At 36.6% G+C, this 23,180-nt stretch overlaps 1 protein-coding gene across 6 annotated transcripts in view; it reads right to left on the reverse strand.

The window, feature by feature from the left end:
- Positions 1–420: 420 nt before the first annotated feature.
- Positions 421–23,180, reverse strand: part of psd3l (pleckstrin and Sec7 domain containing 3, like) — a 102,499-nt gene continuing 79,739 nt past the window's right edge. For all 6 annotated transcript variants that reach the window (XM_051907590.1, XM_051907591.1, XM_051907592.1 and 3 more), the window contains 7 exons: positions 20,987–21,030; positions 12,189–12,373; positions 8,516–8,586; positions 6,837–6,994; positions 6,444–6,588; positions 6,198–6,341; positions 421–3,256 (listed from right to left, as the gene is read on the reverse strand). In XM_051907590.1, the coding sequence (XP_051763550.1) occupies positions 3,056–3,256; positions 6,198–6,341; positions 6,444–6,588; positions 6,837–6,994; positions 8,516–8,586; positions 12,189–12,373; positions 20,987–21,030 (948 nt within the window). In that variant the 3' untranslated portion in view covers positions 421–3,055. The remainder of the gene's footprint in view (positions 3,257–6,197; positions 6,342–6,443; positions 6,589–6,836; positions 6,995–8,515; positions 8,587–12,188; positions 12,374–20,986; positions 21,031–23,180) is intronic.

Below are 23,180 nucleotides of genomic sequence, written 5' to 3' on the forward strand. Positions count from 1 at the left end.
CCTCCCTCTTGCAACGACATCTCTTCTCTTCTCTGATGACGAGGGCGGGGCAACCTGTCATTCACATGAGATCCACCAATAGCAAACCACAACCATCCAATCAATTCCCCATGGATAAAATAAAGCCCCACACTGCATTTGTTCTTGAGAAACCATTTCACTCATATACACGTCACAATATAGGGAAGAAAATATGAGCACAACAACAGTTGCTATGTCAATATCCTGACAAATAGAATAGCTTTAAGTAATGTATATTTGCCGGTACACGTCAAGATTTTCATGTGATCAACACCTGCTAAATTCAATATGTGTTGACTTACAATATGTTGGCTAACTTTTATTTGAGGAAATCAGTTTATAAGAAGCTGTTAAGTTTGTACCTCATATACTGTATGACAAATGAGTGCAGATGCAATGAACGATTAAATACAGTATTTTATTGACTGAAGCCAACATTGTGTCCCTGATCTTAGCAGGCAGGCGTAAGACACGCATGCCAAGAGACCACAACCAACAAACCCAATCTTCTGAACACAGGGCAACAGGCATATTTAACAACATTTACATATTGAAAGGAGTGGTACAGGATCACAGCTAAAAAAGGTATTTCACTCTATCTGAGTTTGGACACCAAATGGCCCAACTGATGGCTAAGGCGCATTAAAACCAGCAGCTCTCCTTCAATGCTCACACAATTGCATTTTGAGAGGAGATCATACATTACAGGGTTTGATAAAGAGTAAACAGACAAAGATGACATCGCTGGAAAAATAAAGCGTTGTGCCGTACATCATGGTAAACATGAGCATTTGCACCCAGGAGATTAAAAGTCACAAACAAATTGTATGTTCCAGTCAAAATATTGTCATAAAGAAAGAAAGATATTCCACTTATTATTTCAAACCTCTTCACTGCTTCTAATTATGCAAGTCACACTTTTATGCGTTTTTTTCATTTGCGTTGTTATTGTTTTTATTTTGAAACCCTAAAGTGCACTTGCATTCCACCATCTTTACATTACACTTTTTCTGATTTTCTTTTATTGTTCTCTACATCCTATGTAAAATATTAACAAATGGAATTACTATTTAAAAGTACTAAGTCTGTGTACAACGTGCACTGTTAAAGGGTTAGTGCCAGAGTTACATCTCACAGAAAACTATTTGGTCTGGAGAAGCAGTGAACATCAAACAACATAAAACATAGTAGCACACAAAAGGAAGAGTCCATCTCTTCATATCACCATTCATACTGATGACAGTTTTGTAGTATTCATTACTAACTGTGTATATACTGCTCAAAAGTAATTGCAATTTTTTTTTTTTGTTCTAAACAGCAACAAATAAATAAAAATAAACATTATCTAAGTGCTTCTGTGAGAGCAACAATATAAAGTCTGTTTAAAGAGCTAGTAATGACAAAAACACAATGTAGATATGAACGAATCCTTTCTATTTGTCAAATTCTAAAAAAAAATAAAGTGTCCTCAAAAATATTTCAAGTAAACAAATGTCTTTATAGACTGCAGGGACTTATAGACTAATATCTGTAAATGTGAATAGCTTTTCATATAGATTCCTTTTAAACCCTCAAAAGTTCAAATGAGTAAATAGATTGACGATCTTTGTTGGTGTGCAATCAACAGTGTAGAACGTTCATATAGTGTTCACGTCAATTCTGTCTGTAATGAAAATGACATCTTAAATTCAGCATCACGAAAAGCAACAGTTCCAAACCTAAATGTTCTAAATTCTTCTAGAAAACGTGTCTTTGAACAACCTAAACATGACAGCAAAAATACACAAGCACAGACAAACTAACACAACTTTACACGAGTGAAAATGTACCTTCCGCTGTGTACCTTCAATAAAATCAACCAGCGATTTGGTTATGCTTGAAAAACCTGTGATATAATGAAGTAACATATCACTACCCTTTATAAAGCTCTCTAAAAGAGTCAAAAGAACTAATAAAGTGCACTATAAATACTACTGTCATCTTTACAACAATAATGTTCTGAACCGAGAATTAAAAATTCAAATATATAAGATTATAAAATACACAAAAGGAGCATTGGCATTTACACTACTGAAAAAGCAGAAGTACTTCAACAAACAGATAAAAAAATAAATGGCACAAACTGCACAGTCGATGATATCAAGATTGATATCATCTTGCAGTCTGAAACGCCGTAACTCAGCAAGTACCTCAAAATCATCATTAGAAAATAATCTATGTAGAGTTTCGGTCCATTGCTGCGACATGCTGGTACAATCCATTAACGCGGGTGAGTAGATATTATATTGAGAATTTGGTGGTTTGTTAGTAGATGGTTAGTACGTCGGTAGTGGACTACATCGACAACGAAAGGCTTTCGTGACAAACTCTGTATCATAACCATGCACTGAAATCCTGAAGGATCCCCTCAAAAACTCTTCCTGCTTTTCATCAGGCTGTTGTCAGTTTATATCTGCCGCTTATTTGTATATTAAAATAACAGTTAATGCTCCGAGTGAGACTATATCTACTGCCTAGCGTATGTATGTGGACGTTTCCACTAACTTGAAGAAAATACTGCTCTTGAAAGAAAAGCAAATTAGGGGACAGCACAATCAAGAGAGTCATGTTCTCTGAACAAAACTGGTAGCACTTTATTTTACAGTCCTGTTCCGCATGCACTTACTATAGTAATTACAATAACTGGGTAATAACTAGGTACTAAACCTGAACCTACCCCTAAACCTAACCTTAACCCACGTACAGTAGTTACCTAATATTACACAGTCATTTCTTGTGTACATACACATACTGTAAAATAAAGTGCAACCATGAAATATTTACACGCTAACAAATAAAAAAGAAAACCATACTATTTGCTCCACAAGCACCAGCTGGTCAAGGGAGACCTAGAGATTTACAACTTCCAATCAATTGATCAATTTACATTTTACACAAATGTTATCTGATACAACTGTCGGCAGGTAAATAAATTACATCAAAATACAGTCACGCGTGATATACAATGGCTCTCCGACAGGAAGCAGAAGACTGCCTATGTAACCTTGGGCGTTTCGGGCCGGTAATCCTTCCGCTCGGATGTGTTGCGCTTGACTTTGGCGGTGGCCGGCTGAGATTCTTGGTTGAGAGAGGGGCTGGACTGAGATTTCTTCAGCGCTGTGTCACCATCCCTGGCCGTCAGGAGCTCTTTCACCCCCTCTTTCAGGAGCTTCACGTACATCTCGTAACGGCTCTCCTTCAGAGAGAATTCAGAAAATCCATTAGACTCCATTATCATGTCATCACCCGCCACACAGCCCAATGACACAAGCGTTCTAACAATAGCTCTGTTCCAAACCCTCGCTGTTGACACAGGCAGTTACTGTACCTTTAAAGGCAGCAACTTAAATCAAATGGCACCTTGTGAGTGATTTAAGGCAAGACACCACAGGCAAAACCAGTTTTTTTTATGGTCAGGCCAATTTTGAGATATTGAGCTAATTTGATTTCATACCATGTCTTCTTTCAGACTAGTGGTTAGAGAACATCCAAAATACACATTTAAATGTCTATTTTATTACACTTTATCTATTTGAGTCTGCAGGTTTCAATCACAATACATAACTTAAAAGGCCGTTTTCTCAAAATTATTTTTTTTTCTCAGTCAGAAATCAGAGACCTAAATCTCCACTTCAGCAGCTTTTACAAGCACCAAACTTTACAGTTTTAATCCTTATCTGTATTCTGAAGGGTTTTACAGAGGTATTTGCTCATATAATTTGCCTGATTGTATACTTTATACATTTCATTCCTAAAATCATGGTGAAAATGTATCGTTTTCTGGCTGTTGGCAGTATTTTCCAATTTATGATAAAAAGAGATCCAAAATCCCCTCTGTAAAAAACTCTGACTCTAACATGTCAACAAAATAAAACAAGAATTTTGAACTCTATAAAATATAAATTTAATTTGATAATGCTTTATTTGCTTATATAAAAACATTTCAGAAACCTGTAATACAAAACAACTTAATGTACTGTGATTAATCACCTGGGGTAGTATGGTGAAATAGCATATTTTTTGTTTACCCTCTTCTTGTCTTGCCTTAAAGCACACAAACAACACTCCTCAGGTGACTGCAGGAATCATAGCAGCATGTTGCTATTCTAACACACTACAAATTTTTAATTTTCCTCAGTGTCCACCATTTGGAATTCATTTTATTCACTGAGCTTGTTGTAGTGCATTCTGGAATTGCATTGCTACCTAGACTTTGGCCAAAACCTGCTGTTTTGAACAGCCTTTGTGTTGAAGGTGCACCTAAAGATGCTGCCTAAACACACAAATCACTAATGTCTGGAACAGAGCAAACCCCTAAATACAGTGTAATAAACATTAACTTACAAAAGTGCGAAATAAACCTCATATCATGCTGATTAGGGGATAGATTTCTCAGGTTGGTCTTGACAGTTAAAAGGAGAGATTCATTAAAGATCCACATTTAGGAGGGTCTTTTACCCTTCAACTGTAAAACACACTGACTGGAATATTGATCCTGACTTCTGGCCAAAGAACTTTAAAAGGTTTTTTTTCTTCCTACAGAGGTGTTTCTTTTATTATTGTAGCTGAAAGCCCATCAGAGTGTATGTGTGTTACGTCAGTGTGTGATTGCCAGGTTTATTAGGAAAGGTTAATACACTGCAATACAAGTGTGTTCATCAGAATTACATATTATAATGGGGCTGTCCAATAAAACTAGTAAAACTGAGTTCACTTTAACCAATTATTTCACTGGTTAACAATCATATTATTTGTTTCTCAGTTTTGTATTATTTATCACACACATTGCACCTCCCCTGCACTTGATGACGAGCCATTTTCCATCTGTTGAACTGACTCAATCAACGCAGCTACATAGTTCACCCAAAAATGAACATTGTCATCATTTATTCTCCCTCATGTCATTCCAAACCTGTATGACTTTCTTTCTTCAGTGGAACACAAAAGAAGATGTTTTGAGGAATGTTGGTATCCACAAAAGAAGATGAATGATGGTAACCAAACAGTTTAATTTCCCATTGACTTCCATTATGGACAAATGGACAAAAAATATAATGAAACTTAATGGGAACTGAAACTGTTTGGTTACCAAAATTCATCTTCTTTTGTGTTCCATAGAAGAGAGAAAGTCATACAGGACTGGAATTACATACGGGAGAGTAAATGATGACAATGTTCATTTTTGGGTGAACTATCACTTCAAACTATGGCTGGAGAAATTTGAGAAGTTTGGGTTGGTTTCATAATTCAAGGCTACTTCTCTTTGACCTCTATGATCGTAGACTCTTTCCACAAAAAGGGTACAAAAACAGGGTTTGACACTTAAAAAAAAAAAAAATCAAACATTCACTTCAAAATCATTTTTAACTATTTTTTTGTGAATGACACTGTTTGTGAACGATGCTGCTTAACCTCAGAAAGTTATTTTTTTTTTTTTTTAAGTTATTTTATTTTCAATTAATGTCAAGTCTAAATACTGTTTAAAACCCTGATTTTCAATGGATGTTAATTTATAAAACTAAAAATAAAAAATATAATGGTAACACTGTTGCACATTTAGCCTAAATGAAGCTGCTGCTCAGTAGAAAATATTTGTTTGATCATTTTGATCAAAAACGTCTTTGATAACAGGATTGAATGGCTGAGCTTGATGTACACTGTCAACACAACTGTGTATAAATGGATTTTAAAGATTATTTGATTTTTAGAGATTTTTTTAAACAAAATCTGTTTATAATTGTTACAATATTAATTATTATTTATGTATTAGATGAGGACTACATCAAAAAGTGCTGGTTTGAATTCATTAAATATGAGAACAAGAATTTATACAGCATCTTCTTTAATGTTGAAACAAAAGTGCATGCTCTATGATAAGAGTACTGTCTAATTCTCTTCCTCTGACCTTAACTATCAATCAAAGCCAGAAAATGAAACGACTTCAGTAAATGCATTTCCATCAATTCTATGCGAGTTCATCGCTGACAGTCTAGATGAGGAAACGTCAAAAACTATGAATGCGAGTCTCCACGTGTCAGCATACGCCAAAGCGAGGGGGAAAATATGGCCAAGGTAAACCTGAGTGAACGAGATGCTTGATTGTGTCTCTTGCATCATAAAAAGGCAAGGGTGCCTACCTCAAATTCTAGGTAGTGCTCTTTCAAGCGGTACTCATCGATCTCTTTGGCTTTGACCTTCTTATCTGGAGGGTAGGATCTGTGCTCGGCTAACTCTGTAGAGACGTGCTTCAGCTTGGCCTCGTGGGACTTGAGCTGCTCTTCCTGTAACACAACAGGCACATCAAACGATCACCAGTTATCAAAGACTTCAGATGGACACAGCCCGTCCCATCAGCAGCGCCTCACTTTACTCTTTAAACCCACCTGAGACATTCGGGTGGTGGTCGCTGGCAGCAGCGGGCGGCTGAATTTTTTCTGAGAGCCAATGGCAGCGGGGAAGGACGGGGCCGAAAACATGGCCGCCACTGAGTTGATTATTCCAATCCAGGACTCCATTTCCTCAGGGCTCCTACAGAGAAGAGATTTCACATGTTCATATGAGGAAGGCCATGCTACAGTTGTGCAAACTCGCAAGATGAGCCCAGTCAGCCTTAGGAAGAAATAAAAGGTCTGCAGACAGACCAATGGAAGAGATAAACGAGCTTTAATTAAGGTTAAACTGAAGCATGAAATTAGATTTGGAGTTCAGGGAAGGTCTCAGCAGTGTTTTAGGCCTGTTTCTTTGTAGACGTGCTGGTGTCTGTGAGCGGATCTTACTGGGCTTGGAAGAGGAAAACTCTCCAGTCAGCAGTCTTGAGCTTGAGAACATTGGGCTTCTTCTCATAGTCCATAGCCTTGATGGCGAGAGCGTGATGCACGCTGATGGCGTTCTTTAGATCGTCCTCTGATAGAGCCTTCTCCGGCTTATATTCGTCCTGCAGAAGTAACCACACACAGGACGAATGATGAACAATGTATAGGGAACTGGAGAAATTTAACTAAACTGGTTCAGATTCCTATTCCTTAAAAATTCTTTTATTACTACTGAAACGTTTTTTTTTTTTTTTTTTTCATAAATCAGCTGTTTGTTTGTTGTTGCGAGGACAACACAATAGAAAGCACTCTTTTGATGAAGTTAATGACTACATTTAAAAAAAATAACAACTTATTTTTAAATACTTTTGCTAAATGTCCCCACAAAGATGTCAATGTCCAAAATACTTGTCCTTGTGGGGACATTTTTTGGTCCCCATGAGGAAAACAGCTTATAAATCACACTAAGTAATGTTTTTGAAAATGTAAAAATATAGAAAGTATTCTTTGATGGGTAGGTTTAGGGGTAGGGTTAGTGTAGGGGGAGAGAATGTATGACAGTATGTAGAGTACAAAAATCATTATGTCTATGGAAAGTCCAGATAAAACATGGAACGTGTGTGTGTGTGTGTGTGTGTGTGTGTGTGTGTAACTGAGGATCTTTAAAGTAAAAATACACTGTACTATATGTTTTTCATGGCTCCTCAATATATATTGTCAATTAAGGGGTCAGGACGTTGGAGCCATAAAGTTACAAAGACAGAATATTGTTACACAATGTCTTCTTTATAGTCTATTACTTGATTCACTTTGGGTGTGTCTCAATCAGCTCCCTAGCTTCAGAGGTTGTGAAATAGTATATCTTGTACAGTACATGAATTCGGGCACAGTAAGGACCCTGGCTCACTACACATTGGGACACTGATGACACTATTTCCAGCGACATGACAACGTCCTCATTGTACAACATCATTACTGGTATTTATGAACAACAGCAGAACTGATATCTTTCTGACATTACTTTCTTGTTACATATACGTGCAACATTGTAGCCGTAAATAAATTATAAATGTTTGCTAGATTATGTTCATTAACTGTTCATTAATCAAAACGAAGCCACTACAAGTATAATCTTTTAAAGTATATTATTTCCTCCACAGTAAAGGGTCTGTTTGAAATGATAATGAGAAAGCCATCCAGCACATTTTCTGTTCCTCTGATGAGACTCATTCGGTGTGATTGCTGCACTTGGGTAAATGGCACATCATTAGCTGATAAAGCCATGGAAACCTGTGGCTGCAGGTACAATCAGTCACCGGCACAAATGTATGCACAGGTACGGCAGTATTTCATGCCTGTGACTTTTGCATGACTGCACAGCTAAGCAACTAATGCAAGTTCAAATGGAGCACATAAATAAACTATTGTAACAGAGAATGGGAGGCGCTGGGACGCATCTTTTTTTGATGGGCTTTGAAAAGGTTTGTCAGACCTGAAATAAATGTGAGAATGTGATTACCTCTCACCATCTGACTCTCCTGGAGGAGAAATTGAATTATTATTGACAATGTTTGTGAGAAATGATGGAAATTTGATTAAATCAACAGGGCGAGAAGGGGAAATGAAAGAGCGAATAAACAAACCTTCTGCAAATAGAGGATCATGCCTTTGAGAACAGCATAAAATGTTTTCCACCCTCGCTTTCCTCTTGGTGCTAGAGAATACAAATAATAAAAATATTAAAATCATGATAATAACATTCTACAATATTATTACAGAGGACATAAAAAGTCTCCACACCATTATAACAGCTGTTTTTTTTGTGATGTAATAAAATGAAACAAAGACAAATCAAATCAGAACTTTTGCACCATTAATGTAAAAAGTACAGTCTATGCAATGGAACTGAAAAACAATGTGACACATTTAATAAAAACTTAACCTAACTACATAAGTGCGCACACCCTTTTATAATTGGGTATGTGGCTGTGTTCAGAAAGAAATAATCATCAGGCTCATGTGAAATAGTACCCTGTGGTACTAGGGTTGCATGCTACTACAAGAGCCATGGGCCAAAAAGAGCTTACGAAGCATCAAGGGGATTTCATTGTTGAAAGGTATCGCTCAGGCGAGAGCTACAAAAAAAAAAAAAAAAAAACTTTCCAAGGCATTAGATAAACCATGGAACACAGTGAAGACAGTGACCAAGTGGAGAAAGTACCCTGACAGTCACATCATCAAGAACAGGGCCAAAACTGACAAGAAGGCTAAGAGAATACTGGTTGGGCAGGCTGTCAAGAGGCTTACAGCAACATTAAAAGAGTTGCAGCTCTCTCTGGCAAGTACTGGTTGCTCTCTACATGTAACAACTATCTCCCGTATTCACCATCTGTCTGGGCTATTGGGCAGAGTAGCAAGATGCAAGCATTTTCTGACAAAAAAACAAAAACAAAACAAAAAAAAAAAACATCCAAGACTGACTAAACTTTCCAAAAACATTTATCCATTCTCCCACCATGTGAAAAAATGTGGTATGGTCTGAGTAGACCAAGATTGAACATTTAGGATAAAATAGTAAAAAGTATGTTTGCTGAAAAAACAACGGCACATCAGCAAAAGTACACCATTACCCATGGTGAAGCATGATGGTGCAGCATGACACTTTGGTGCTGCTTTTCTGGAGCCAGGGCTTTAAGTGAAGGTGGAGGAAATCACTGATAGCTCCAAGTACCAGTCACTTTTTGGCACAGAACCTTCTGGCATATGACAGAAAGCTGAAAATAAAGAGAACTTTCATCTTTCAGCATGACTATGATCCAAAACACTCATCTAAATCAACAACAGAATGGCTTCAGCAAAGAAAGATAAATGTTTTGGAATGGCCCAGTCAGAGCCTAGACCTGAAAACCTGTGGGGGACCTGAAGAGGGCCGTGCACGGGACATGCCCTCGCAATATAACAGATCTGGAACGTTTTTGCAAAGAACAGTGTGAAAATATTCCCAAGTCAAGATGTGCCAAACTGATATTTGGCTCCTATCCAAACAGACCTAGTGCTGTAATAAAATCAAAGGGTGCTTCAACTAAGTATTAGTTCAGGGGTGTGAACACTTAGGCAGTTATTTATTAAAAAAAAATTCTCTCTGAAATGTGTCACTTTGGTTTTCAAGGACATTGCATAGGTTGTAATTTTACATTAAACATGCAAAAGTTATGATATGATCAGATTTATTGATCAGATGATTTACATCACAAAAATTAGCTGTTTTAAAAGGGGTGTGTGAACTTTTTTATATCCACTGCACTTGATATGCTAATCTTTTCCATTAAATGACAGTTCAAAGTGATCATGGCTGTTAAACTCAAAATATAACAAATAAAAATATATCATAAAAGTATCCTAACTGTAGTCCATATATGAGTCATGCACGATATTTCAAGTCTTCTGAAGTCATATGCTTTGTGTGAGGAACAAACCCAAATTTGAGACGCTATTCATTGATAATCACTGTAGTATGCATACTAATCACAATCAGTAACAACATACACATCAAAGTAACACTGACTACTTTTGTAGTGTTTTTGGAGCACAACAGCATCTGTTCTCATTCACTCCCATTCACTTTGTGTTCCACTGAAGCACGAAATTCATATGGGTTTGGAATGACATTAGGGTGACTACATTTTTTCTTTTTCTTTTTTATGCTCCTTTAGTCCTGTATTCTCCATACTGTTGTGTTTTCAGCGCTTTATTCCACCTCTGAAGGGTATTACTTAAATTTCCACTGTCAAATGATTCCCTTGATAGTGTCTCTGTAGAACAGCTTTATTTACGGTAGTGCTATAGGAGCTTTGGGAAGCATCCAAATCCTTTACACCACACACAGACCGAGTTCTCAGAAGTGTGCCATGCCTTACTGATGGCACCTCTGGGACCCTGGCCTGAATGCTCTCAGCATGTGATGCATCAGATCACTAAAGCCCTGCTGTTTTTATCTTCGTTGTAATGCGTCCACAGACACGCTCATTAGACCGCACTGGCATGGCTGGTATTGGAGACTCAGCGTGGCATGCCCACTAAACTCATATAGGCAGGTCTTCTGCCAGAGCTGGGCAGTAAATCACAAAGCAGTGGAGGGTAGAAGGTAACCCCCTCAGTTTACCCTGTTAAACATGTTCAAACACAGACTCCCGTTCAAAAGTTTGGGGTCAGTAAGATGTTTTCACTTCTGCTCACTAAATTTGATCAAAAATACAGTAAAAACAGTGAAATATTTTTACAATTTAAAATAACTGTTTTCTATTTTCATCTATTGTAAAATGTAATGTATTCCTGTGATCAAAGCTGAATTTTCAGCATTATTACTCCAGTCTTCAGTGTCACATGATCCTTCAGAAATCATTCTAATATGCTGATTTGGTGCTCAAGAAACATTTCCGATTATTATAATTGAAAAGTTTTCAGTATTTTTTGATGAATTGAAAGTTCAAAAGAACAGCTTTTATAAAATAAATGTTATAAATGTCTTTACTCTCACTTTTGATTTAATGTGTTCTTGCAGAATTAAAGAAGTTCTAAAAAAAAAAAAAAAAAAAAACATTTTACTGATTCCAAAATTTTGAACGGTAGTGTATATAATACAAAAAAAAAAAAAAACAGAAATATTTACAGTTTTTGAAATCAACATCTTAAATTTTCCTATAATATCAGTTCTGATTATTTCAACTGTCAGTATCTGAGGTTTGTTTTTCCCACACACTTGCTGGAGGAGCTGAAATCGGTACGTCTCTTCAAACAGACACAAACAGCTCAGCAGGTTTGCAAGTGACTCTAGAATCTCATTAGGAAGGAAAAATAAGTGGACATAATATATGAGAGACTACGGCCAAAATCCCATTTCACCATGTGTGCTTGCCAAAGCACTGAATCACACCTGCTTTATCCTCGTTCACATTACACAGCGTTTATTTAATGCTCTTTCCCATCATTCCCTGCATACCCAGAAGCTTTACTTGTGAAGAGTGATAAATATAACCTGCTTACGAAAAAGGCTTTTAATTACACACAGAATTAATACATCAAAATGCTTCTTAAAAATCAGTAAAGGCATTCGAATGACCTGCTCTGCTTTTTAGCAAAAATAAATGTTTAGTTTTAGTTCAAAGTCTTAACTCTAATTAAACAATGCAGTTTCAGAGTATTTTACTGTATTACTGTATCAAAATCATGCTGCATGGATCATGTGGTATTGAAGATGTTTCAAACAATAGCCATTACATTACGAAACAAGCCAAAACCTCAGAACTTAAATCTTACTTTTCTTCCCGTCCATGTCAGCGTGGATTTTGCGGGTTAGGAAGCCAGTTTTGTAGACGGCAGCGTTAGGGTCATGGGCGATGTCCAGGAACGGGTTACTGCCGCTGCTGATGCGACTGATGCTCTTAGAGTGATGGTTCTTATCAGCCAGCTCAGACAGAGACTTCTTCAGCTCATCTCCATCACTAGAAGACAGTACAAACATCCCATCAACTCTTTTCTCATCACACACCTTCATGCGTGACAACTCTTCCATAGCCCTGACCATGTATAAAGTATCTGTGGTGAGAGTTTGAACAGGTTCTGTATGTTGGTTACAATGTTGATGTGGAAATACAACTTGTGTGCATGCAAGAGACTGATGGGCTGATTTGTGGGAGAGTATGCAGTCATTCAACATCACTGCAGGAATCCCAATATAAACACACTGACCACTGACGCATACTGAACATCTGCTATTATATGGCCATCTGTCTGGAGGAAAAATCATTTGACTGCATCTAAATGTCTTTTTTGCATGCATTTAAACGACAGCAAAAAAATAAAAGACGATTCATGTGTCTGATTTGGTATGCACAGTCCAATTTATACTAAGTCACATAAATGTTTCTCCACAAAATGGATATAAATCCAAAGTACTATTCGTACACTATATGAAACTATTACAGAGTTCGCTTCTGTGATGCTGCTATCTTCAGCCCGTATGGCAAAGTGACTCCATCCTTGTGTGTCATTTACGACTGCTCATTTATGTATGGATGGCAGGGCTCCTGGAAATCTATCCATCCTTCTGTCCATCTCGAAGGTGTCTTGGCAGGTTTTTACACTGGTCTTTTTATGACCAGACACCTCTCTGATCAATGGAAATGCATAAAGTGACCAAATATATATTATACCCCCAATAATAGAAAAACACTGTGGAATGAAACTGGTATGCATGGTATTTCAGCAAAAACCTTATATTATCAATCTTATCACAATTTAACCAGATATAGTGCTGCACCATGATTATTTAAGTGATTCTCTTGCAAATGTAATTCAAGTGCTATCTGTTTATTCACCTTATTCACAAAAGTCAGCTATATGCCTGCTGCAATTGACAACACACTAAACTGAATTTAGTATATAAAAAAGATTATATTACATTATATTATACTGTATTACATTACATTATATTATATTATTGATCATGGCACATTTTTGGCCATGTTTCTGCCATTACCTGATTTGTAAAATAGTAAATTGAGTCCCAAAACAACACAGATAGATTGTGCAAATATATTAATTCTAAGATAATTCCTCTGTGTGCATTTATAAAGCCATTTATATAGTTACCTCTAACTTTAACACTTTAAATTTGTTTTTGTGATTAACCTTTGATGCATGATGAATGTATACTACCAATCAAAAGTTTAGGGTTAGTAAGATATGTATTTTTAGATATATTTATATTTTTAAAGATTTCTATTTCAAATAAATGCTGTTCATTTGAACTTTTTATTCATTACAGTAGAGACCTGCACTCCCGCGGGACCCAACGCAACAGAGTGCAGTGCGGGACAAGATTTGATGGGCGCGTACAGGCACGGGCGCTGAGACACTACTCGTGTGCGGGTTGCGGGAGAATCAAATGGTTCGCGGGACTCCGGCAAAATACCTAAATACAAATATCTAAAAACTAATAAATTGTTATTCATATATTGCAAAAAAGCAACAAGAACAACTAATATAAAATAAAAACGAATTACAGTCGCAAGCATATGCAAGATTCTATTTATAACTTGTGTTTGCAGTGTTGAGCAATGTAGCCAATCACAGACATATCTGTTGATTTCTGAGACGCAATGGAGATGCAACACAATCAGGTATTTATGTTAGAATCCAGACATTTGCGCGCTCACAAATCCTATTATTATAACACACAAAGTGTAAACATTATGAAATATTCATTGTTCATATATTCATTGTGTAATAACAGAGCTTTGTGAGATTGCGATGAACTGAGATGTCAGCTTTAGTCGTTATAACGGGAGCGCTCTTTGCACGCATTCTGCCATACCAAACCATGCACGCAGCAGCTTGCTTTTCGGTTAAACTATCTGTGGTTTGTGAATGTTGATGCTTTAATAACAAATATTTTATCGGAAGCGTTTATGCTGGGATGTTGTGGTGACACATACTTTAATATTTCATGGATGTACGGACAAAAATCTATATAAGCTACTTTTATGCGAGATTTTGCAGGCGGGAGCGGGACAAATATAACAAAATCTGTCCCGCGCAGGTCTCTACATTACAGCTGCAGTCCGTAAGTTTTGCCTCTTTGTCGCCATCTCTGTTTGAAACCTGCAATTGCAGTTGTTTGCAGAATTATCATCTTTACATGGGTTGTGCATCATATCAAACTATGCAAATTATTATTATTGTTATACTTTGTTCTCAAATTGTTAATGTTAACAACAACAGCATTGCGTAACTACGTGTATTTAGTGTGTGTTAGCAGATTTCCTGTAGATTTCAATTTCTGTAAAGTCTAATCTCTAACATTAATTTGTCATACCATACAATCTGCCATCAGAATGATAAGTTTAATCATTCCAGCTGCTGTGAGAAAAGCGGTAGTGCATGTAATGACTTTAGTTTAGATCTGTTCCTCGCACAGATATCATAAGAGACTTCTGAAGACCTGAAATATAGCACACACACACTGTACAGACTAATTTTATGTTTATGGTGTTTTGCATCATTTTCAAGGCTTGAAAGTTTCTGTCCCCATTCATTTACTGCAACCAGTTCAAAACTTCTTTGTGTTCCACAGAAGTTTTTTAACATTCGTTTTCCATTAAATTTAAACAAGAGACAAGTGCATTTATAAGTAGAAGAAAATAGCTGTAAATCCGATGTCCTTCTCTTTGTTTCGCAGAGCAGGTGGAGAAGATTAAAGACAGACAGCTTTAATCATGTGACAGCTGCGTGACCATCAGATATCACAACTTTAACGGATCATTTAAAGTGGGTCACATGTTTACACACTTCGCTACTGCATGTCATATTACTGGCTGAGAAGATGCTTGAAGGGACAAAGACTACAGTTGCACTGCTAGGTTCTTGATTAAATGCAAACACTCTGCCGGACTCTGTCCTGAAGGTTGGAGCTTCTGTCAGTCACGTTGCTAGGAAACTAACAATCCCAATAGCAGCCATTTACCTCGGCTTGCAAAAATATGTTTGAAGCTCGTGACCACTATTTCCTTTGTGACATTAGTCGAGTGTCAGGAGGCATTAGAAATGCTCAAAGATTCCCTTTACGTAAAGAAGGATCACACAAAATATTCTTCAAAAGAAAAGCTGACAAAAAGAAACATTAATAAATACTGATTTAGGCAAAGAGTCAATGTAGTCACAACCCGTAGACAGGCTCACAGCAGCGCCTCTTGTCTCGGTATATAAATGACCCTGTTAGAAGTTCCCATCCACTTACTCAAGCTGAATCACACCATTAACCAGCAGATGTCATTTACCTACCCACAAAATAAACAATCAACATACTTCAAATCAATTCAAAACAATTCATTTCACCCTCATTTCAACTTTACATTAAAACAGGCCATTTCATTCACCCTCTCTGTACTGTATATAGCACTCTCCACGTACTCTAGGAAACGCTATAAAAATCCAGATATATTATGATGGAGGCAGATTATTTCTGCAAGATGAGAAATGAACAGAGCTAGTGTTAAATGACAGTTTCTGTTATGTATATGACTTTAAGAAAACGTCTGCACTTTATGTGAATCAGCTGCACATTTCCATATTTAACATCTAATGAAATAGGGCGGAAAATGTCTGCGCAACAAACACAAAGAAATACTTTACATATTAAACCACCACCAGATGAGAAATGATGACAATCAATTAAAATATCGATTGGAACTGACGATGCATTTGATACATCTGACGATAGTTATTTAATTTACATTAGTCTATGATTTTCCAAGACAACACAAAATACAGCTGCAGCAGCAATTTTTAAATTAGTCACTTATTTACAGCTATTGACCAGTGGCAAAAAGTTCACAGATTATATGTGTTTCCACAGTCTCTTTCACTCTGATTTACACTAGACAGGGCCGGACCAAATACGTTCTGCTTGTAAAGCAAAGCTATCAGAAAGAGTTGCACCAAATTTGGTTGCACCACTGTTGGAGGGGGATAACTATTTCACATGCAGTGGCAAATAAGAAAAAAAGTCTAAGCCATTAGGAGCCCAAATTAAGAAAAAGAATAGGAAACAAGCAAAAAAAAAAAAAAATAAAATAAATAAATAAATAAATAAATAAAGATATGCCTTATCACTCTCGGTATGAGTATAATATTATGAATAGAATAAAATAGGATAATATATCACTTATGTTATGCTATGTTGCTTGTTATGCTATTACACACAGGGCAACAATATTATTTTTCTGTCCAAGCTTACATAACCAGACAGAAAATTTGATTTTGTAACATCATGTGTGTAATTTTTTTAAACAAATTTAAAAATGTTTGTACTGTACAGTTGTGTAGTTTTGGGGAATTTATGGTATTTTTTTTATTTGCCTCAATTTTTTATACTTTAAATATATACATTTATATAAAATAGCAACATTTTTTGTAAAATTCACTTTAAAAAAAATCTACATTACTCAGTTTCATTCATAGTGATAATATGAAAAATGTGCCTTGGTTTAGTGGAAGATTGCTGCCATCTACTGGAAAAGAAACACTTAAAATTAAAATAACATGAATTTTCAACTACAGCCACTAGATGGCTGCGGAGGATTACTCAATGGCTCATAAACCATTCCCAAGTTTTTCATTTAGATTTATGTTTAGATATTATAAAATCATTATTATAACAATAATTTAACATTACAGTCAAACCTGAACATGGTGTTATGCATGTTATATGTGTGCGTGTGTTTTCATTTGTTCTCCATCGCGGATATGTTAAGGTGTCACTTCTTCATTTCTGTGTGGGTCTACATAGTTGTTAGGGTGTTGAGTTTTCACCCAGGGCGCCATACGAGCTAGAACCGCCACTGTTCACATATAAAGACTGCATAATTGGAACCTTCAACACCAAAGCAATGAAAGATGCATTTGTGTCCATTTTAGCCCAAGACAATTTCTAAAAACGTAATTTTTACTTTGGATGTTAAAATATATTCTCAAAACTCATAAGATTCGTAAACAAAGACAGCATGCCATGTTTGTTTGATGGCAGCAGGGGAGTCGCTAGGAATTATGGGCCTTGTGACTGTATATTGCTCTTGGCCCCTTTGCACCCCTTATAGATCCAGTTTAATGGCTGAGATTGGGGTGAGATGTGGAGACATCTCCATTGGATTGGGGGTGTCTGTTCCATCCCTTAAAATCATCCTAACTTTCCAACATAGTGCCCTTGGTTGGGAGGTTATGTAATAACAGTCAGTTACGTTATTTTCTGGTGTGTGCCGGCAATGTTGGGGAAAGTTACTTTTAAAAGTAATGTGTTATAATATTGCGTTACTCTCTTTAAAAAGTAACTAATTGTGTTAGTTACTTTTTATGTAAAGTAATGCGTTACGTTACTTTTGTGTTACTTTTTCTCACCTGGACTGGGCTTGCTTGTTTGTTTTTAATAACATAAAAAACATAAGGTCTATTTTTGGTAAATGTAAAGGCCCTTTCTTTCACACCAAAAGTGAAATGAATGAGCCTCAGGCTGAAGGAAATGCACAGCTGTACAGTAGAGGGTGCAGCCCAAACAAACCTTTCAGCAGTGCTGGCCTTGCTTGAGTGTATGAGTGTATGTTAACTGGAGTGTATGTTTTTATATATATATATATATATATATATATATATATATATATATATATATATACACACACACACACACACAGGTGCTGGTCATATAATTAGAATATCATCAAAAAGTTCATTTTTTTATTATAAATTATTTTTAAAAATGAAACTTTCATATATTCTAGATTCCCTACATGTAAAGTAAAACATTTCAAAAGTTTTTTTTTTAAATTTTGATGATTAGAGCGTACAGCTCATGAAAGTCCAAAATCCAGTATTTCAAAATATTAGAATATTTCCTAAAATCAATCAAAAAATGGATTTGCAAAACAGAAAAGTTAAAGTTCTTTAAAGTATGTTCTTTTGTGCACTCAATACTTGATCGGCAGGACATATTACAGCAAATGACTTGCTCCTAGCACAAATTACTGCATCAGTGAAGTGTGGCATGGAAGTGATCAGCCTGTGGCACTGCTGAGGCACTATTGAGCCTTCAGATCATCTGTATATTGTTGGATCGACTGTTTCTCATCTTTCTCTTGAAAATATCCCATAGATTCAGGTCAGGCATATTGGCTGGCCAATAAAGCACAGTAATATCATGGTCAGCAAACCACTTGGAAGTGTTTTTTGCACTGTGGGCAGGTGCTAAAGTCCTGCTGGAAAAGGAAATCAGCATCTCCATAAAGCTTGTCAGCAGATGGAAGCATAAAGTGCTTCAAAATCTCCTGGAAGATGGCTGCATTGACTTTGCACTTGATAAAACACAATGGACCAACACCAGCAGATGTCACGGCCCCCCCAAATCATTATTGACTTCAGAAACTTCACACTAGACTTCAAGCAGCTTGGATTCTGTGCCTCTCCAGTCTTCCTTCAGACTCTGGGACCATGATTTCAACATGAAATGCAAAATTTACTTTTATCTGAAAAGAGGACTTTCGACCACTGTTCACTGTCCAGTTCTTTTTCTCCTTAGCCCAGGTAAGATGCTTCTGACATTGTCTCTGGTTCAGAAGTGGCTTGGTAGTCCTTTTCCTGAAGATGTCTGAGTGTGGTGACTCTTGATGTGCTGACTCCGGCTTCATTCTACTCATTGTGAAGCTCTCCCAAGTGTTTGAATCGGCTTTACTTGACAGTATTGTCAAGCTTGCGGACATCCCTGTTGCTTGTGCACCTTTGCCTACCCAATTTCTTCCTTCCAGTCAACTTTGCATTTAATATGCTTTGATATTTCACTCTGTAAACAGCCACCCCATTCAGTAATGACCTTCTGTGACTTACTTTCTTTGTGGAGGGTGTCAATGATTGTCTCCTGGACCATTGCCAAGTCAGCAGTCTTCCCCATTAGTGTGGTTTCAAAAAACAAAAGATACCCGGATTTTATACTGTAGGGATGGTCATTTAATGAAACTCAAATGTAAATATTCTAATATTTTGAGATACTGGATTTTGGACTTTCATTAGCTGTACGCTCCAATCAACAAATTTACAAAAAAAAAAACTTTTGAAATGTTTTACTTTACATGTAGGGAATCTAGAATATATGAAAGTTTCATTTTTTAAAATAATTTACAATAAAAAAATGAACTTTTTCACGATATTCTAATTATATGACCAGCACCTGTATATCTTGTTTTGAGTTCCACAGATTTTTGAGTTTTCATTTTTGAGAGTAGTATCTCTTAATGAAAAATGCACTTTTTCTACATCTATAAAATCCATTTTTAAACAAATTCCCTCTTTGCAAAATATTTGATGTGATCTGGGTGGACAGTGAACTTTTACAAGTAAAATCTGCTAATAATGTCTTTATACTCACAGTCACTAATGTCAATTTAAAGCGGTCCTTGATTATTGGCTGAGCCACATTTGTAGCCGTTGTAAAATACTCTATAAACACACACCTGTGACCTCATCACATCAGTATTACTGCACCAGTGTATTGGTGTGTTGCTTGGCAACCATTCTTCTAAACACTGCTTGGCGGAAGAGTCAATTCAAAGAAATATTCCAGGTTCAATTCTATATCTCAGCATAATTGGCATAATGTCAATTACAGCAGAAAACAATTTTCTTTAATTATTATAATTATTACATTATATATATTTTTGTTTAAACAATCATATATGTACATGTTTTGTGTTCTTATCTTGTGTTTATATGTTCAAAATTGTGTGTTTTAATTGCTTAAAATAATTGCTTTATTTCTTTGCACCTTTTATTTTTCAACCACATATTGTAAAAAATGTATTGTTAACAAAAAAAAAAAAAGTAACAACAGCAACGCCCCTTAATCACTGTAAACAATGGTATCTTGGGGTTTATTGCTTTAATAAACAGAATATATTTAAACATTATAGCACTTAATATTTAATCAGCAAAGAACTACTGTAATGTATACTACAGCAAGAGATTTAAAGCTTGAAATCGTTTTGTTGGGCTCAGGCAGAGTGAGATCTGGTTTGCAGTTGGAGCAGAGAGTTGGCGAGGGCTGGCTGTAATTTGGAGCAATGGGACGGTGTCTCGCTCTATGACTGTTATCAGTAAGACACACTGTCAGTCTAATGTCATGTTTTCAAGATCATAATTACAGCTCATGTCTCAGATGCCACCGATCTAATCATTTGACTCAAAAGCACACTATCACACACTTTTTGGACCTTAACTGGACCATGTATTTGATGTGTATTGGTGTATTGTGGGCACCAGAGCCAGGGATGACGAAGATAAAAATAAAACTACTCATTTTTTTCACCCCTTGTAAGGACTTGAGGCTTTAGAAAGGTGGTGGTGCAGGATCTGTGGGCTAGTAAATATTGCATGTGCTCATGGGAATGCCAGCTTGAATCCAGCATGCACATTTCCTGATCCTATAAAGCACAATTCATAGCTTTTTCCCTACAATTTTCTGTTTATTCTTTTATTTCTGCTTTAAAAGACAGGAATGATGGTGGCGAAGTACTTACACGGCCCATTCCAGCTTCTCATTCTTGATGGAGTTATACAACGACTGCATGGAAAAAACAGAAAAAAGAAACAGGCTTAGTATGGTATGCATTCAATTTTAATAGAATTCATATTCACCTGAAGTACAAGGTATTCATTTAACCTCCTGAAATAACTGTTTTTTAAAATGTGAGATCTGTCCCATGGTATGTGTGATCTGTCTAACTAACATCATGATTGTGTAAAACGTAACAATGATGCTTGTGGTCTTTTATTTAATATAACATCTAATAGAGTTATTATGAAGTCAACCACTGTAGAAGCAGTCATAATGAAACACTGTCTCCTCCGGACACTAATGGATCTTTCTCATGCAATGCCATCAAGTGAAATTCATTGTGAAAATGTCACACAATTCATTTGCAGTATTTATGCAAATGCACACCCAGATTCCTGCAAGGAACGTTCTGCATGAAGTATGAGCGAAAAGGTCAAACTAAATCTCAAAATGCAGATCTCTCATTTGTTATCATGAATATTAGGACTTAGAGTTCTTCTTCAGACCACATGCAAACTTTCAGAACCACGCCATACATCCATGCAGGTGTCAAATGACAAAAAGGGCTTCACTACAATCATGCCAGATAAAATAGATTGACGTACTCTTTCAGCTGTCATCTGATACACGTTTCACATGAAGTAACCTCACTGTAACACTGATGTGACCCTCAGTAGACACTCAAGCGGCTGATATCTCATAACAGTCACCGTCTCATAACACTAAACACACGTCAGCTGATGTTACGTGAAGCTGCTAGACGACACATGATGGATCATGGCCCGTATGTTTGTGGTCTGCAACACACTCCCTTGTAGTACTGGGAAGTACTGGTGCAAAAATGAGGAAAAAAAGTCATGATACCAGTCTGTGCTTTCTGACTGACACATGGCTTCTTTTGAACGCATGTATATCTAAGTGCACACGTGATCAGTGAACACTGGGTGTGCATGTGAGTGATCAAATACACTTCTTGCTCAAAATGCCTGTCGTGGCGAGGTTTTAATACCAAACCAGTTAAATGTCTTAGAAGATACAAAATGTCACAATATTCAATCTGCATTAGAAATATCTATTAACATTAATCAAACATTAATACTTTCAAGACACAGAGAACACTCGCTGTTATAATTTTCTTTGTTCTTTATGACTGTTTACTTGAAAAATTACACTAAAAATCTGAAGTAGTGTTTATTTCACTGACCAATACTTAAAACTACATTACAGCCATTGTTTTAATTTAATTAATTTAATTATGCTTGTCAGACTGTATGAACATGATCCCTGCTGTAAACCATGTCACATTGTAGGATCTCAGTTGTCATTCATGTCAGTCTGGACAGCAGTCAAGATGTGTTAAAAACGGACACACGCAAGAAGACTAGTCCAGAATTTTACATCATCAATCAGAGACACGTTCAGTGACTGTGAGCTGCATTTACATGCAGGATTGAAATGGTGGCTAGTAAACAAAAACAATCTCTAGCATTAATTTTTATCATGGCTTCTCTTGAAAAGAAAACTGGGGGGGGGAAAGACGATGTGTGTGGTTTGTTGTTGTCTCACTAATTGCGTCATTAGGTTCAGGGCTCATATTGGTTTTTGATTTGACGGTTGTCATAGAAGTCGTCACACTGCAAAACTTCTGACACTGCCAGAATTTCGTCTGAGGTAAAATTTGATCGCAAAATTCATTAACCGGCTGTCGGTGAACATGTCAAAATGATTTTGGCCAAGGACCAGATTTTGGCCAAAGATCCGAGGAATTTTTCAGGATTCACAAAATTTGTCTCAGATGGCCAAATCGTGGCCAAAATCATACACTGTGAACCAAGCTTTACCTATGTTGCAATTTGTCAACAGGTTAGGTTAGTGCATACTGTGCTGTAAGGCACTTTAGACAAGAAAATCTGCCAAATGAGAAAATAGTGTCAGCTATATTTTATATTTAAAATAGCAAAATTAAGTACACTGATTTCCAGAGAAGCATAAACAATGTGGCGCTTCCAAAACACTGACGTTTGTTTGAGATGCACAACATGTCGAGTACTGACCAAACCAATGGCGTGAGTTTGGGGAGGGACCATCTGTTTGAATGACTAAATGCACTGATGGAAACCTGTTTGAAAACATTATTTTGTCTTTTTGTTTGGCAC

This window comes from Ctenopharyngodon idella, chromosome 10 (assembly GCF_019924925.1).
Source record: "Ctenopharyngodon idella isolate HZGC_01 chromosome 10, HZGC01, whole genome shotgun sequence".
Classification (NCBI taxonomy): domain Eukaryota; kingdom Metazoa; phylum Chordata; class Actinopteri; order Cypriniformes; family Xenocyprididae; genus Ctenopharyngodon; species Ctenopharyngodon idella.